The sequence below is a fragment of the Tamandua tetradactyla genome, chromosome 1 (genome assembly GCF_023851605.1).
Source record: "Tamandua tetradactyla isolate mTamTet1 chromosome 1, mTamTet1.pri, whole genome shotgun sequence".
Classification (NCBI taxonomy): domain Eukaryota; kingdom Metazoa; phylum Chordata; class Mammalia; order Pilosa; family Myrmecophagidae; genus Tamandua; species Tamandua tetradactyla.
Window position 1 is genome coordinate 140,065,661 of NC_135327.1, and position 19,718 is coordinate 140,085,378.

A 19,718-nucleotide genomic window follows, 5' to 3' on the forward strand; every position below is an offset into this window, starting at 1 on the left:
AATAAAATATTCCACTTACATAAAAAAGCTAATAAGCAAGTAAGTGATTCCAGTATTTCAAAGAAGTTATATACTATGTAGATATTCCTGGTTCTAATGTACCAAAGTATTTGCAAAACAAAAAAACAAAAAACAGAAATCTTCTAATACCAAATACTCATCTTCTGAAGAGGATAAGTATGTAATAAACACTAGACATTTGGGTGTTTAGGTATTCATAGTGCTTGGAGATGGTGAAAAAGAAGTTTGAAAACCTTAATAACAGGAAAAGAATTTTCTATTAATACTGTATTTGAGAACCTAGTACTTTCATACCTAGGCATATAGAGTCCCTTGGAGTCTGTGAACATTACTGGTATAGCAGATCAGAAGGAAACTAGTAGGGAACAATGCAAGGTATTTTCTTTCCTATTTTTCCATTTTCTCTACCCATGGTAAATGAATCTGCTACTTCATTAAGTACAGTGCAATGTAATTAATACCTACAATTCTATTAACTCATTAAGCAATAAATGAGGCTAAGGTTATAAAGTAAAAATTCACAGCAAAGGAAGACTAATGAATCACAAAGTTTTATAGACCAAAACCATAAATAATAGATGGTAAAAACCACAAATCAAGAAAATATTTTAAAATGGTCATTTATATTCTTGTTTGTAACATTAAAGAATTTTCAGAAACAGCAAAAATCTGCTAGACAAGGCTTATTTTTGGTAAGTGACATTAAAAAGGAAGAGGTAGAAAACATCATTAGTGACTGAAGAAAATAAAGTTGGGTTTATAAATGATTAAATGATTAAATAAATTTTAAGAGATAGTTAATAATGCATCACAAAGTAGATTTGATGATCTTCCAAAACTAGAACACTGATCATATATCACTTAAAAGAAATGACTAGACATAGTAAATTCATGGAGATAAAAAGTAAATTAGAGGTTTCCAGGAAAACAGAGGGAAGGGGGAGTATTTGTTTGGGGAGGGGAGAGGTAAACTAGAACATTGAGAAATGTATATTCTGGTATGACGTGCATGTACTTTTTTAAAGGGAAAGAATGTAACTTTATAATAAATATGATATTAAACCTCACCATAACTAGATTGAGTAAAGAATCCAAATATCTGCGTATTTAAAAGAACTGGAAACAGAAAATTGTGCTTAACTCTGCACAAACTTATTCACTAACAACTCACATAAAAGAATTCACCAATTTTAATTTTAACAATATGAAGAACAAGGAAGTAACTAATAAAAGTCCTGGTCTTCTCTTACTCAATCCTGGTAGTCTAGGACACAGCTACACAGATGCAAAGAAAGCTAAAGATCTCCACTTGGAATCCACTAAAACCAATGACATGTTGTAGTTATATTTCTGTAGTATGTTGAATACTATCCCCCTGAATTCATGTCTCTCCAGAACCTTAGAAAGTGACCTTATTTGGAAACAGGGCCTTTGAAGATTTAATCAACTAAAGATCTTAACAGAAAATCATCCAGGATTTAGGGTAGTCCCTAACTTTAATGCCTAGTGTCCTTATTAGAAGAAAAAGACACAAAGAAGGTGATGTAAAGTTGGAGGCAGAGACCGGAGTGATGTATTTCAAGCCAAGGAACTCCAAGGAATACTAGCAACCACCAGAATCCAGGCGAGAGGGTGAGAGACATGGGACAGTTTCTCCCACACAGCCTCCGGAAGAACCACCCTGCTGACACCTTGACCTCGGATTTATGGCCACCTGAACTGTGAGAGAATAACTTTCTGTTGTTTCAAACCCTCTAATTTGCTATGGTAGCCTTAGGAAATGAATAAAACATATAATATCTTAATATAATCTTTGAGCGCATATTTAGAAACATATTTAGAAGAACTCTGAAAAATAAATGCTATTTAAATGTACTATAAGGTCATCATCATCACCACTACTACTACCAGCTTTATTGTTATTATTATATCAACATTTATGTGTATATAGTACTAACCATATCTTTCTTGCAAAAAGGTATATACCTCTGCAAACTCTCCTTCTGTGAGACCATTAGAAGTCACCTAAAAAAAAAACTCTCAAATTGGACAAATGAATTTTATAAAGGTTTCTTCAATCTGTCTCAAAGCAACTTTATCATGAGAGGAATACTGGCCTGGAAGTCAGCAGACCTGAGTTTTTATTTTATCACTAATTCAGTGTATGATTGTGATCAAGTTATTAGTCTTTATGGGCATCATATTTCTTATCTATAAAAAAAAAAAAACTTTAACAAGAACTAGATAATCTCTAAAGTTAAACTACCCTGACTACTGAAAAGCATAGTTTCTTTTCTCTTCGTAAAGAAACGTACCTTAACCAAAATTATTTAGGATAGAGATACTCAAACTGGGGAGAAGGTTGGCATGGAACTTCATGACAGAAATGGGGGAGAAAGAATCTTAAGTGAAAAGGCAAATATTTTAACAACTAAACTAACAAATCTGCTAGACAAGTCTTGTTTTTGGTGAGTGAACATTAAAAAGGAAGAGGTGGAAAACATCATTAGTGACTGAAGAAAATAAAGTTGGTTTATAAATGACACTTAACCATGCCTTGCTGTTTGAGTGTTAGAAGACAAACATCAACTAAATCCCCACTATCTGACATTGGATATTAGAAGTCTGAAATTCTAGATTTCTCACTTATAAGGACTTTTTAGCCTCATGAAAATTTTTAGAATCCATGAAATAAAGTCCTCTAATAAGCTGTGGAACATGAAATAATAATAACAATAGATATCATTTACTGAAGGCTTACCCTGTGTGGAGGAATATGCTAATACTTTACATAAAACAAGTCATTACTCCTCAAAAAAGTGTAAAAGATGGTTTTATCATCCAGTTATACACTGGAAAAAAGTGAAATTCAGAGAAGTAATTTTTCCAAAACCACACAGACTTTCAAGGACAAAGATTCAAGTCTCTGCTTTCCAACAACCAAAACCTGTGCTCTTATTAACCACATACTGCTTCATACTGGTCATCCTTGGAGCGGGTGAACCATTTTTTTTTTTTAATATTTTTATTGTAAACAATAAATACACAAACATTCTTGACATGGTTACAATTAATGGCTCACAATATCACCACACAGTTGTATATTCATCACCATTATCATTTCTTTGAACATTTGCCTCTCTCCAGCAAAAGAAATAAAAAAGAAAACAGAAAAAACTCGTACATGCTATACCCCTTACCCTTCCCTCTCACTGACCACTAGTATTTCAATCTACCCAATTTATTTTAACCTTCGATACCCCTATTATTTATTTATTATCCATTTTTTTTACTCATCTGTTCATACCATAGATAAAAGGAGCATCAGACATAAAGTTTTCACAATCACACTGTAACACTCCAAAAGCTGTATCATTACACAATCATCTTCAAGAACATAACTACTGGAACACAGCTCTACAGTTTCAGGTACTTCCTCTAGTCACTCTAATACACCATAAACTTAAAAGGGGATATCTATATAATGCTTAAGAATAACCTCCAGGATAACCTCTCAACTCTGTTTGAAATCTCTCAGCCATTGCCACTTTATCTTATCTCATTTCTCTCTTCCCCCTTTTGGTGAAGAAGGTTTTGTCAATCCCTTAATGCCAAGTCCCAGTTCATCCCAGGATTTCTGCCCCACGTTGCCAGGGAAGTTTACACCCCTAGGAGTCATGTTCCACATAGGGAGTGGGGGAGGGCAGTGAGTTTGCTTGCCATGTCAGCTGATAGAGACAGACCACACCTGAGGAAGAAAAGAGGTTCTCTGGGGGTTACTCTTAGGCTTAATTTTAAGTAGGCTTAGTATATCCTTTGCAGGGAAAAGTTTTATAGGGGCAAACCCCAAGATTGAGGGCCTGGCCTATTGATTTGGTTATCTCCACTGCTTGCAAGAATATCAGGAATTCTCCAAATGGGGAAGTTGAATTGTTCCCCCTTTCTCTCCCTTTTCCCAAGGGGACTTTGCAAATACTTCTTTATTCACTGTTCAAGTCACTCTGGGATTTATTGGGGCATCACACTAACCTGGACAAACCAACAAAATCTCACACCCTATTCAAGTTTCATGGATTTATAGTGTTCAATTAAACTGTCTACATAAGTTATCAGGAAATGCACTAGTCAAAATATAAATTTTACACCAAGTAAACATTTCTTGCTTTAGTCTCATATAGAAGTTGAAATTTTAAAATATGAGTGACCATCTATTTTCAACACCCTGCAATACTGATATTCCTTTGTTATTCCTCATGCAAAAGCATTTTTTAATTTGTAAATTTAATCACTATTATTGTACACTCTAGGTATTCCTAAATTATACCATCTCAGTCTTTATCGTCTATCTTTCCTCTGGTTTCATATGTGGCCCCAGCCCTTCTCCCTCTATCATTCTCACATTCAGCTTCATTCAGTGTACTTACATTATTGTGCTACAATCAGGTAGTATGGTGCTACCCATTTCTGAATTTTTACAGTCTTGTTGCACAATCTATATTCCTTCAGCACCAACTACCCAATCTCTACCCTATTTCTATCTCCTAATAATCTGTGTTCTTAACTGAAATTCTCCAAGTTCCCTTATTAATGTTAGTTCATATCAGTAAGAACATACAGTATTTGTCCTTTTGTTTCTGGCTAATTTCACTCAGCAGTATGTCCTCAAGGTCCATCCATGTCGTTACATGCTTCGGGACTTTAGGGGGTGGACTATTAATGAAAGGGAGCATGAAAGTTTCTGAAGACCTGTTAATCTATTTCTTGATCTGAGTTTTATTTTATACAGGTGTTCAGTTTATAAAAATTCATCAAGCTGAATACTTATAGTAAAGTACTTCAAAAAATTTGTAAATGTATACACTTCCTTTGTGCATTAAAGTAAGGACTTTCATTTGCAAGTAAAAACCCAGTTTAAACTAGCTTCAATAAAAGATTTTATTGGCTGGCACGATGCTAAACCACAGAAAGGTCAGGGGTGTAGCAAATCTCAGGGTGGACTGAACCCAGACACCCGGGCACCATGCTGGCCTGTGGCTATCTTTCTTTCCCCTTTTCTGACCTTCTCTGGTGCGGGCTTATTCTCTTCTCCTATACATAACCATGTACATGTTGTGATAAGATGCTTCCAGACGTAGATCCTTCTAGCTCCTTGATGAAAGAAACAAAAGTGTCTTCTCCACCAGTTCCAACTTTGTACAAAGTTAATAGAAGGACAGCCCGAGTCATATGGATACCTAAACCAAAAACTGTGGCCAAGGGGATGAGAAGCTACCTCTGGCCTTGCCTTAACCTCATACCCATCTCTGTGGCCAGATGGAAGAAGGAGTGCATGCAGTACAGACACGGTCATTAGAGAAACTGTTGCATATTAGAAGCCACCTAATTTCTCATCTATTATATGCCAAGTCATAGGATCCATTACTATTATTATTTTTTAATGATACTTTATATTTATTGAACAAGTGACAAATCACTTTTTAAAAACTTCTTTAAAATCACACTTAAAGTTGATTTGCTTCCTTCACAACCCTGTGAAGTACATAGTGTAAGCATTACTAGCCTCAGTTTACAAAAGAAGAAACAGCTCAGAGAGAGTTTAAGTAGTATGTTCAAAATTACAAACTGGCAAATGTTACAGAATCAAATATAGGTCTTGAGTCTAAGCCCAGTGCTCTTTCAACCACATGACTATAAAACAAAGTAGTTTAGAATTACATTAAAGATATAATAGTGTATATGAGAAGAGGTTCAAAAATATTTTAAAGAAAAAATGTAATAAAACCATTTGTTTATGACTCAGTACTTCTATTTGAGGTCTTAATTTTACTACTTACTACTATAGCCACACAGAGGAAAAACAAGACTTATGAGAGCCCATATCCCATCAAATAGTATATCCTATGAATCACTTTGGATATTTCCTACTTCAGATGACATTTAAAATAAAGGGATTTATTATCACACACAACAAGAAGTCCCAATGTAGGACAGATTGGGGCTCAAAAGGTCCTAAAACACTCAGTTTCTTTCTTTCAATTCTGCTGTCCTTGGCCTATTGGCAAGCTCCCTCATGGGAGCAAGTTATTAGAGAATCTCACCCACCAATGTCCCTGACACAAGAAAACATATCGTCACTTTCATTTCATTTACTTAAACTAGCTTAATTAATATAGGTAAAACACTTAAAAACGCCTGACACATAACAAACACTATATGCTTTGCTACTGTTATTACCGGGTCTTTTTTTAAGAGATGGGAAACTTTTCAGAAACCTTTGATGTAGTATTAGCCAGAATTGAAACATATGCCCCTTTCTAAATCAACTGCTGGCAAGGGAAATAGAATTCTATGTTTGGCTTAGACTAATCAAGATCCACCCCATCTGAGAGTTTAGACATATATTCCTTGTCACAGGGCTCTGTGGAGGACAATAAATTCCTTAACAAAATAGTTTTTCTCAACAGGGAAAAAGGTCACGAATAGATGTTGAGTAAGAAATCCTCTGTAACCTAATCCTCCAAACATCCTTTATTTCCATGGATCTAGAAGGCATCTGGAGGGGCCCTGGGACATATTCTCATGGCAAGAATACAAACTTCAGAGTAGGAAAGGAAGAGGCAGACATATCTGATGGTACCCTAGGAATGGTAGTGCTGGGGTTGCTATTTTTTTTTGAAATAAGTCTTATAATGCTAATTAATCTTTCAAATTATTCACATGTATTATTAATTCAAGAGAATGAAATTTAAAGTGAAAGAAAAAAATAAAGCAAATCACATCTGATTAATTGTTCTGGCAATTCCCCTAACTTAGATAAGTTACATTTGCTATATATATTTTATGATATCAATTATGGCTGCTCAGAACAATTTTTTGGTTGTACATATCCAAAGCTGCTAGGTAAGTGGCCCGCAGATAAGGAAGGTATTACTGTGCTAACTGAATGTGAGTACAATATTTCAAACGCTCCTATCCCAAGAATGGTCAGTGAACCCAGTATGTCCTATAAATGATCTTAGTTAATTTGAATGTTTAACATAAAAAGCCAAATATAAAAAATGTTTAATAAATATTTCTAATTCCCATACATAAAAATTCAGAAAGAAAAACTTTCAAAGATCTACACAAGAAACTTTTTTTTTTTTTTAGTTTTCTTTGGTCTGAAAGTTGAATGGAAATTAACAAGTAAAGGTGGCACTAATACAGAATCACAAAAGTTAACAACAAAACTTCCAATAAGTACCTTACATGAAAAATGTGATATTGTATATGTGTGATATGTTCTACTCAAAAAATATACAACACATCTAAAAACCAAGTGCATTTTAGGCTGTCTAACCCTTAAATATTCTAATTACCACTTATTTTCAACTAAATTTAAAAATTATCTGGTTTTCCCCCACACAGGAAAAGCTTTAAATGTATAATGATATTTTGTTAATAGTGACCTAAAGGATAAGGCATCAAAAATGTTTTAAAAATGTGAAAACAAACATAATTCACTACATACATTAAAAAACAACATACATTTTAAATATAAACAACATTAAAAGTAAACAGTTTACACTACTTTCAGAAAAGGAATTTATGCTTTTGGATTTTATAAAAATAAACATTACTTTGGTAAAGCTTATTGTTAAATATATAGCATGACACAGCTAATTAAGTAGTTATGATACTAATCCTAAAGCAGTTACCAAAGATTTATTTTGCCGAAAAGATTTAGCTGTTGAACTGTTATTTACAAGAAACAGATTAAAAACTGTATTTGTCTTGATATAAATAGTTTTAAATTATAACAGCTCTGCTAACCTAGCTTTCTTTTAAAAGAAATTAAAGCAAAAAAAATTAATTCTATTACAAAATCCTAATTATATTCATAATCCTGGAGATTTGGTTATTTTATAATTATACAATACTTAGCCTAGCCATTTTGATAATGTGGGAGTAAAAAGTGGAGAAAAATATTTTTAAGCATCATCTTTCTAATTTATTTAAACGTAAAATAAGCACAAGTCCAAATAATCTTCCCCTCCCACTCAAAAGATCATAAATCTATTTGTCATTATTTTAAGTTAATATTTGACAAATTTATACAAAAAAATAAAGACTTTTCTTTAATAAAAACATGTAACAAGTTAAAAGCTTTGACTATCAACTTACCTTCTTCTGATACCAGACTATGGCATCTGTGACTTTGGACGCCATTTATTCCACTGAAATCACACATTAGTCATTTTAGGCTGTCAAAAGAGAAAAACATACAAACAACTTTACTTCCACTTTCCAAAAGGAGACTGAACAACATGCATACACAGTACTCTGGTTACTTGCAGAGCAAGGGGTGTGTGACCATACTTATATTACACCCTTCCTCATTACTATTTTAGCAACACGTTCTCTGAAGTAAACAAAAATCAGTTGCCATAATAAGAGGGTCTTTTTGAATGAATATAACACTTGATTTTTCTTACGAAAATAGGCTGAATTATTGCTGTTGTTCTAATAAACTGTTTAATTTCAGAATTCCCTAGGTCGTACTGGAAATTTTTCACGTATAAATTCACATGTACTAGAAATCAATTCATTCACTTAGTAATAAATCAGTTTTTGCTCTAATTTCTACCTAGGAATAGTACAATTACAATTGTATAATAGTACAATTACTGTTAAAGGATGGCTTACAATCATATTAAATTTTTCATGATTCTCAGTAAAAATAAAATTGAACTAAAATCAAATAACTGGAGAAACCTAATTTATGTTAAATACTAAGCCAATATTAGAAATTAATTACACAGAAATAGCTAAAATAGAGGGCTTCTCAAACATCAAAGTTTGCAAATACCTGGAAACTTTCCACAGACTACTTCTACCTATCCATCTAAAATATCTATCTATATATCTTCTAAATTATTTTTGGACATGAAACTTCATGGTTCCTCATAGCCCTAGGTAGAATTCCAGCTTGATTCCAGTTAACTCTGGAGTACTGGACTGGTCACAAGACAACACTGGCATGGTAGGCACCCCTGGTATGGTGTTAAGGATGAGTCTAAAATAGGTTCAAACACAGATACTGGCCCTAGAACTGATTACAAACCAGGATTATCCAAGGCTGCACAGGATCTCAGGGAAGTACAAGGAGTAAAGCACCCTGTTGAGCTAATCCTAAGCACATACAGATCTGCAAATACAGAGATGCTACCACTACAGAATTTACCCAGATACTCTGGAGGTCACTCTTACACAAGCTTCAGTTAGACATTGCTACCTATCATAACTTGCCAAATCCCAACTAAACCATTCCAGCCAATCCTAAAGAACACCTAGGGCATTATATAAGATTCTACAAAGGTTCCATGCACTAGGGTAACTTTCCAGAAACCTGTAACCTCCACATGAGTCCTTGGACTGGATAAGGCCTGAAACCTAGAGGGCCCAACCTTTCCAGAATATCAGCTAGTTCCATCTCCCTACCCCATATTATTGACAGCCCCTTCCAACATGAAAGTTAGAATGGCCATAGTCCAAAAACCTCTAAAGAGTGGGACAGAAAGATCAAAGGTGATGGTGGAGTTATACAGAGAAGGTAGAGGTTAACAAACGAATATGACTGCTGAATCATTAAATTGGTATTTCTCTTAGTCTCTAGCGTCTTAGAGCAGCTAGAAGTGAAAACCTAAAATTGTGGAGTTGTAACCCATAGCAAACTCTGAAATCTGTTCTACAATTAATTTTTGTGCTGTGCTTTAAAATTAATTGCTTTTTTGTATATATTTTTCACAAACAAGGAAAAAAAAGTAGATTGTAATGATAAAAAATACTTATTCCTTCTAGCCTCCTATATTCTAGAGCAGCTAGAAGGAAAAATCTGAGAGGATGGTATGGTAGCCCATGACAAACTCTGGAATCTGCCTTGTAACTACATGTTTAAAAGTGCTCTGAAAATTATTGCTTTTTACTTTCTTTGTTTTGTATATATATTATATTACACAATAAAAAAAATTTATGCAGAGAAAACAAAATACCAGAGGATTTATATACCATTCTTGGGAGTATGTACACTTCTTGAGCATAACAAGTTTCAAATATAATAAAATTATTATCAGCAAGTTCAAATGTTCAGATGATTAATACCTAAAATTTAAAGCAGAATTTACTTATTGTCTATTTTTTACTGTGTTATAGACCATATAATTTTATTATCTTTCTTAGGATGTTAATAATTATATCTCTAGCTGATCATATTCAAGCAAATTATATTTTGAAAAGCCTGAGAAATGCCCTGGAACAAAGAGGAGAAGCATTAGAACAAAAAAACTTGGGTTCAAATATTGACTCTACCATCTAATGTGTAACACTGAAGAAGTCACCTAATCTCTGTAACTTCTATCCAGGAATTAGTGTCAGCTTCTTTCACTTATAAAATAGGAATAACTATATATACCTCTCCCCAGTATGGATTTTATGACACTAGGCATAAAATGACTACCACAGTTCAGGACATACAGTTATTTAATTATAATTATTTTCATAAAAAAACTAACTCCTCCAAACAAGAACGGGGAAGTATTTATATTTCCTTTTCAAACATGGCAAACAACTCGCAGAAGGAATATATGTAATCAGTTCTTGTTAAAATTTAAAATAAAAATGGCTACCTGATTATTGCAAGATAATGTCAATTCTCAACTATATACATGGATTATTTAAAAATTTCAAAATTCACTTCCACCAAAATTTTTTAATCTGATATAGCTACTTTCATTTCTCTCAACAGAGATTTTTGAAGAAGCTTTCTTTTTTACCCACTTAAAATCTATTTTAGTTTTTCTGTCTTGGAAGACTCTGCAGTGATTCATTAATTTTTAACCACATTTACTCCAAGCGGTTTTCCCCACTGATTCTGTAGAGAATTATTCTTCACACAATTATACTTTCATTATATTTGTCCAGAAATTTGCTTATGTTTCCAAAAGGGTTATAGTTCTACCCCTCTCTATCCCACCCTACCCCTGCCAAATGTAAAGTAAGAAAAATGGTTACAAAAAGTATGAGAATATCAAAACTCTCCGTTTTACTCTCCTGACTATAAAAGGTCTTTGCAACTTTACTTGCTGTTTGATTTCTGTCACTGATTTAATGATTTTTATTGACAAAAATTCCATATTATGTACCAAAATAAAAGTTCTCTCTACTAACTCTGCAAGAGTATAAAAAACATACATTTCAGATACAAACGTGAAAAGTTCTTCTATTCATCCATGCATTAAATATATGAGGTATATGTGGGAAATACTGAAATGGTTGCCTAAAATAACTAATTTTTTTAAAGCTTCAGTAGAAGTGCAGAAAATATTGCCTGACTTAAAATAAAATGCTTTGAAAGATAATTTTTGAAATATACTTTGGCTTACCCAAGCTACATTTATAGGATAAGTTTCAAAAAATCAGCTACAACAGGAAACTAGATATATAAAATCTTCTAAATGTTTTAAATTATATTTATTTGGATCTACATAAGTGAAAATTTGATCAATTTTCTGCTTAGTAAAACAAACACCTTTTTTCAGGAATGGTGAGGTTTGCTCTGTAAACTTACTGAATAGTTATTCCATTATGTCAGAAACCTTTCAGTGATTCTGAGTGGCTCATGCCTATTTATAATACAGGTCTTACAACACACTAAGATAGATTTCTGAATCAAACATCTGACAAAGCATACTCAAAAACAATCAAATTTCACATGCATTTAAGCAACAGGAAAAACCAATAAATGATTTCATAAATAATAAGATCATTTCTAAAGTCTTTTCACCTTCTTCAGTTCTATGGCAATCATAATAGGCTGTACTGTCGTGATAGTGCATGTAAGACAACTGTTTCAATGTTGAAGTATGACATTAAAGTCAGTTTACAGAAAAATGTAATATAAAAGTTTACTGGGTACCATGAACAGAGGCTCAATCTTTTTCATCAACTAATCTAATGAAAGGATGAATGTTATGATATAGAAATAATCCAATTCTGAAATCACAAGGCTAACTACAGGTATAATATCTAAATATGCTATATAAATAGTTACTCTGAGCCAATTCTCTCCTTGTCACTGCTTTAATCATCATACCTTGTTAAAACATCTGAAATTGACTTCCGGAGAACATGGCGGCTTATAAGACGTGCGGGTCTTAGTTCCTTCTCCAGAACAGCTACTAAAGAAATAGAAACGGTACAGAACAGCTCCCGGAGCCACGACAGAGACCAAAAAGACAGTGTACCCCATTCTGGAATGGCTGAACCGGCAGGGAGAATCCTCTGCGATGAGATCACCGAGGGGCGCGCGCTTGCCCGGGCCGGGGCGGCTGGCGGCCGGAGTCCCTTCCTCCCTCCTTCCCGGGCCGGCTGGGAGAATTGGACAGGCGGTCTCATCAAGCCGCGGGGGCTGGCGCCGCCCTCCACGTGCGGCCCCCGGATCGGCTGGGAGAATTGGATCGGAGGTCCCCAAGCCGCGGAGACCAGCGACCAGGGTCCCTTCCACACACGTGGCATCCCGGTCCGGCTGGGAACGTTGGACAGGCACTCCCCCAAGCCGCGGTGGCCAGCGCCCCCCCCCGCCACTTGGCGTCCCGGGCCGGCTGGGAGATTTGGACCGGCACTCCCCAAAGCCGCGGAGGCCGGCGACACCTCCCACGTGCGGATTCCCGGGCCGGCTGGGAGATTCGGATTGGCACTCCCCTAAGCTGCGGCGGCCGGCACCCCCCCATGCGCGGATTCTGGACTGGCTGGGAGATTCGGATCGGCACTCCCCCAAGCCGCTTCGACTGGCGACCTTCCCCCACAGCAAGAGTTTTCCAAAGTTAAAGGAGCCACAGCATCTTTTACTGGTGGGATTCACAGATAGACGAACGCCACGAGCGCCACCTACTGGGCAGGATAAGAAAAACAGAGCCCAGAGATTTCACAGAAAAATCTTTCAACCTGCTGGGTCCCACACCCAGGGAAATCTGATTAAATGCCCAGACGCCAGCAGAAAATAATGGATCACGTTCGGAAAATTGAAGATATGGCCCAGTCAAAGGAACTAACCAATAGTTCAAATGAGATACAGGAGCTGAGACAATTAATGCTGAATATACGAACAGAAATGGAAAACCTCTTCAAAAACCAAATCAATAAATTGGGGGAGGAAATAAAGACGACATGGGCTGAACAAAAAGAAGAAATAGGAAATCTGAAAAAACAAATCACAGAACTTATGGGAGTGAAGGATAAAGTAGAAAAGATGGAAAAAACAATGGATACCTACAATGATAGATTTAAAGAGACAGAAGATAGAATTAGTGAACTGGAGGATGGAACATCTGAATTCCAAAAAGAAACAGAAACTATAGGGAAAAGAATGGTAAATTTGAGCAGGGGATCAGGGAACTGAATGATAATATGAAGCACAAAAATATACGTGTTGTGGGTGTCCCAGAAGGAGAAGAGAAGGGAAAAGGAGGAGAAAAACTAATGGAAAAAATTATCACTGAAAGTTTCCCAACTCTTATGAAACCTAAAATTATAGATCCAAGAAGTGCAGCGCACCCCAAAGAGAATAGACCCAAACAAGCATTCTCCAAGACACTTACTAGTTAGAATGTCAGAGGTCAAAGAGAAAGAGAGGATCTTGAAAGTAGCAAGAGAAAAACAATCCATGACATACAAGGGAAACCCAATAAGACTATGTGTAGATTTCTCAGCAGAAACCATGGAAGCTAGAAGACAGTAGGATGATATATTTAAATTACTAAAAGAGAAAAACTGCAAACCAAGACTTCTATATCCAGCAAAATTGTCCTTCAAAAATGAGGGAGAAATTAAAACATTTTCAGACAAAAAGTCACTGAGAGAATTTGTGACCAAGAGACCAGCTCTGCAAGAAATATTAAAGGGAGCACTAGAGTCAGATACAAAAAGACAGAAGAGAGAGGTAGGGAGAAGAGTGTAGAAAGAAGGAAAATCAGATATGATATATATAATACAAAAGGCAAAATGGTAGAGGAAAATATTATCCAAACAGTAATAACACTAAATGTTAATGGACTGAATTCCCCAATCAAAAGACATAGAATGGCAGAATGGATTAAAAAACAGGATCCTTCTATATACTGTCTACAGGAAACACATCTTAGACCCAAAGATAAACATAGGTTGAAAGTGAAAGGTTGGGAAAAGATATTTCATGCAAATAACAACCAGAAAAGAGCAGGAGTAGCTATACTAATATCCAACAAATTAGACTTCAAATGTAAAACAGTTAAAAGAGACAAAGAAGGATACTATCTACTAATAAAAGGAACAATTAAACAAGAAGACATAACAATCATAAATATTTACACACCAAATCAGAATGCCCCAAAATACATGAGGAATACACTACAAACACTGAAAAGGGAAATAGATACATCTATGATAATAGTTGGAGACTTCAATTCACCACTCTCATCAATGGACAGAACATCTAGACAGAGGATCAATAAAGAAACAGAGAATTTGAATATTACAATAAATGAGCTAGACTTAACAGACATTTATAGGACATTACATCCCACAACAGCAGGATACACCTTTTTCTCAAGTGCTCATGGATCATTCTCAAAGATAGACCATATGCTAGGTCACAAAGCAAGTCTTAACAAATTTAAAAAGATTGAAATCAGACACAACACTTTCTCAGATCATAAAGGAATGAGGTTGGAAATCAATAATAGGCAGAGTGCCAGAAAATTCACAAATACGTGGAGGCTAAACAACACACTCTTAAACAACGAATGGGTCAAGGAAGAAATTGCAAGAGAAATTAGTAAATACCTCGAGGCGAATGAAAACAAAAACACAACATATCAAAACCTACGGGACACAGCAAAGGCAGTGCTAAGAGGGAAATTTATTGTCCTAAAAGTCTTTATCAGAAAAGAAGAAAAGGCAAAAATGCAGGAATTAACTGCCCACTTGGAAGAACTGGAGAAAGAACAGCAAACTAACCCCAAAGCAAGCAAAAGGAAAGAAATAACAAAGATTAGAGCAGAAATAAATGAAATTGAAAACATGAAAACAATAGAGAAAATCAATAAGGCCAGAAGTTGGTTCTATGAGAAAATCAATAAGATTGATGGGCCCTTAGCAAGATTGACAAAAAGAAGAAGAGAGAGGATGCAAATAAATAAGATCAGAAATGGAAGAGGACACATAACCAGTGACCTCACAGAAATAAAGGAGGTAATAACAGGATACTATGAACAATTTTACGCTGATAAATACAACAATTTAAATGAATGGACGGGTTCCTGGAAAGGCATGAACAACCAACTTTGACTCAAGAAGAAATAGATGACCTCAACAAACCAATCACAAGTAAAGAAATTGAATCAGTCATTCAAAAGCTTCCTAAAAAGAAAAGTCCAGGACCTGACGGCTTCACATGTGAATTCTAACAAACATTCCAGAAAGAATTAGCACCAACTCTCCTCAAACTCTTCAAAAAAATCGAAGTGGAGGGAAAGCTACCTAATTCATTCTATGAAGCCAACATCACCCTCATACCAAAACCAGGCAAAGATATTACAAAAAAAGAAAACTACAGGCCAATCTCTCTGATGAATATAGAAGCAAAAATCCTCAACAAAATTCTAGCAAATCGAATCCAACAACACATTAAAAGAATTATACATCATGACCAAGTAGGATTCATCCCAGGTATGCAAGGATGGTTCAACATAAGAAAATCAATTAATGTAATACACCATATCAACAAATCAAAGCAGAAAAATCACATGATCATCTCAATTGATGAAGAGAAGGCATTTGACAAGATTCAACATCCTTTCCTGTTGAAAACACTTCAAAAGATAGGAATACAAGGGAACTTCCTTAAAATGATAGAGGGAATATATGAAAAACCCACAGCTAATATCATCCTCAATGGGGAAAAATTGAAAACTTTCCCCCTAAGATCAGGAACAAGACAAGGATGTCCATTATCACCAGTATTATTCAACATCGTGTTGGAGGTTCTAGCCAGAGCAATTAGACAAGAAAAGGAAATACAAGGCATCAAAATTGGAAAGGAAGAAGTAAAACTATCACTGTTTGCAGACGATATGATACTATATTTGGAAAACCCGGAAAAATCCACAACAAAACTACTAGAGCTAATAAATGAGTACAGCAAAGTAGCAGGTTACAAGATCAACATTCAAAAATCTGTAGCATTTCTATACACCAGCAATGAACAAGCTGAGGGGGAAATCAAGAAACAAAACCATTTACAATTGCAACTAAAAGAATAAAATACCTAGGAATAAATTTAACTAAAGAGACAAAAAACCTATACAAAGAAAACTACAAAAAACTATTAAAAGAGATCACAGAAGACCTAAATAGATGGAAGGGCATACCGTGTTCATGGATTGGAAGACTAAATATAGTTAAGATGTCAATCCTACCTAAATTGATTTACAGATTCAATGCAATACCAATCAAAATCCCAACAACTTATTTTTCAGAAATAGAAAAACCAATAAGCAAATTTATCTGGAAGGGCAGGGTGCCCTGAATTGCTAAAAACATCTTGAGGAAAAAAAACGAAGCGGAAGGTCTCACGCTGCCAGACTTTAAGGCATATTATGAAGCCACAGTGGTCAAAACAACATGGTATTGGCATAAAGATAGATATATCGACCAATGGAATCGAATAGAGTGCTCAGATGTAGACCCTCTCATCTATGGACATTTGATCTTTGATAAGGCAGTCAAGCCAACTCACCTGGGACAGAACAGTCTCTTCAATAAATGGTGCCTAGAGAACTGGATATCCATATGCAAAAGAATGAAAGAGGGCCCGTATCTCACACCCTATACAAGAGTTAACTCAAAATGGATCAAAGATCTAAACATTAGGTCTACGACCATAAAGCAGTTAGAGGAAAATGTAGGGAGATCTCTTATGAAACTTACAATTGGAGGCGGGTTTATGGACCTTAAACCTAAAGCAAGAGCACTGAAGAAAGAAATAAATAAATGGGAGCTCCTCAAAATTAAACACTTTTGTGCATCAAAGAACTTCATCAAGACAGTAGAAAGACAGCCTACACAATGGGAGACAATATTTGGAAACGACATATTAGATAAAGGTCTAGTATCCAGAATTTATAAAGAGATTGTTCAATTCAACAACAAAAAGACAGCCAACCCAATTACAAAATGGGAAAAAGACTTGAACAGACACCTCTCAGAAGAGGAAATACAAACGGCCAAAAGGCACATGAAGAGATGCTCAATGTCCCTGGCCATTAGAGAAATGCAAATCAAAACCACAATGAGATATCATCTCACACCCACCAGAATGGCCATTATCAACAAAACAGAAAATGACAAGTGCTGGAGAGGATGCGGTGAAAGAGGCACACTTATCCATTGTTGGTGGGAATGTCAAATGGTGCAACCACTGTGGAAGGCAGTTTGGCGGTTCCTCAAAAAGCTGAATATAGAATTGCCATACGACCCAGCAATACCATTGCTAGGTATCTACTCAAATGACTTAAGGGCAAAGACACAAACAGACATTTGCACCCCAATGTTTATAGCAGCGTTATTTACAATTGCAAAGAGATGGAAACAGCCAAAATGTCCATCAACAGACGAGTGGCTAAACAAACTGTGGTATATACATACGATGGAATATTATGCAGCTTTAAGACAAGATAAACTTATGAAGCATGTAATAACATGGATGGACCTAGCGAATATTATGCTGAGTGAGTCCAGCCAAAAACTAAAGGACAAATACTCTATGGTCCCACTGTTGTGAACCGACATTTGAGAATAAACTTGGAATATGTCATTGGTAACAGAGTCCAGCGGGAGTTAGAAACAGGGTAAGACAATGGGTAATTGAAGCTGAAGGGATACAGGCTGTGCAACAGGACTAGATACAAAAACTCAAAAATGGACAGCACAATAATACCTAATTGTAAAGTAATCATGTTAAAACACTGAATGAAGCTGCATCTGAGCTATAGGGTTTTTTTTTTTTTTTTTACTATTATTACTACTTTTATTTCTTTTCTCTATATTAACATTTTATATCTTTTTCTGTTGTGTTGCTAGTTCCTCTAAACCGATGCAAATGTACTAAGAAACGATGATCATGCATCTACGTGATGATGTTAAGAATTTACTGAGTGCATATGTAGAACGGTATGATTTCTAAAAAAAAAAAAAACAGCAAGTCATTGAACTGATTCCAATAGAGCAGTGTTGTAATAGTCTATGTAGAAGATAATAGCATATTGGACTCAGGTGTAAGTAACAGGTGTAAGAAAGCATGGGCTTGGACAGGAGTGAAACTGAAGGGTGAATTTAGAAACCTAGGTTTTTGGCTTGAACTAGTTTCTGAGATGGAGAAAACAAGAAAGGTTTATGAGACTTAATGCAAAAATTCAGTTTTGGACCTGTTAAGGTGGCAATACCTACTACTCATAAAAATAAAAATGTCAAAGAGGTAGTTAGATACATGAATCTCAAGCTTAAAATAGAGATGAGGGATGGAAATAAGAGTTTGGCAGCCATAAACACATAGAATTTAAGATAAGAGGTATGCATTTGTCAAAACTGATTAAACTGTACACTTAAGATCTGTGCATTTCACAGATTATTTTAATAAAATCATGGTACTGAATGTTAGCACCTAACAAGAGTAAGATTAAAAAACAAGAAAGGGTCCATCCCCAAGTCTGTTGCTATCCAAAGGATCAGTGGAATAAGAGAGGCGAAGAGAAAATTAGTAGAAATAAAGCAGGTGAGTGAAATGTTCCAGAATCCAAGCAAGAGGAGTCTTTCACAAAGGACTAAGCAGAGTGCTAAAAGATTACTGAATTTGGCAAAAAAAGGTGGTTAAAAGTGGTGTCAGAAGGAACTATTTCATTGGCGCAGGGGAGATGCAAGTCATATCAGACTGAGTAGAAGAAATGACAGCTGAGAAAGAAGCGGACAAGTGTTAAAAAAAAAAATTGAAAACATAAAAATATAACACTTCCATCTATCAAAAATACCATAAACAATGTTAAGAGACAAGCAAATGAGAGGTTACAAATCTCTGCAGTTGATAACAAAGAATCACTATCCAAAATATTTAAAGAAGTCCTATAAATTGATAAGAAAATGACAAAACAAAATGCAAAAAACTGAAAACTAATCAAGGAATATGAAACAGGTACTTCACACAGCAGGCTAATTAAAGGCCCCAAACCATAAAAAGACAGTCAGTTTCACTAGTAATCAAGGGCATACAAATTAAAATAATGAGTTTTTTTGTGTATGTGCTAAGACTGGCAAAATTTTCAATAAAATCCAACGTTGGTGAGGGTGTAGAAGAAACGCGTACTTTTATTTACTTGAGAATAACAATAATGGTTAATATTTATAAGCCAGCATTTACTTTGTGCCAAGCACCATATCTACTACTATAGCATTTTAAAAGTTAAGTTTTTCATTAACTACTAAAATTTACTAAATTACTACTAAAATTTAAACCCAAGAACACTAAAGAAATACTTAACGCTACCTCTTGGTGCACATGTTCAAAACTGTTTATTGCAGGAATGCTTGTAAAAGGGGAACAATAGGAAATAATCCAATAAGAATATTGTGGC

General features: G+C 35.2%; 1 protein-coding gene across 6 annotated transcripts in view; it reads right to left on the reverse strand.

Annotated features, from left to right (window-relative positions):
- The window catches only part of PHTF2 (putative homeodomain transcription factor 2), a 166,669-nt gene that overhangs the window by 112,444 nt on the left and 34,507 nt on the right, over window positions 1–19,718 (reverse strand). For 4 of the 6 annotated variants that reach the window (XM_077154722.1, XM_077154630.1, XM_077154309.1 and 1 more), the window contains exon 2: window positions 8,185–8,264. In XM_077154722.1, the coding sequence (XP_077010837.1) occupies window positions 8,185–8,229 (45 nt within the window). In that variant the 5' untranslated portion in view covers window positions 8,230–8,264. Of the gene's footprint in view, window positions 1–8,184; window positions 8,486–12,151; window positions 12,252–19,718 lie in introns of those variants that run through there. The other 2 variants (XM_077154465.1, XM_077154379.1) reach the window with 2 other exon arrangements.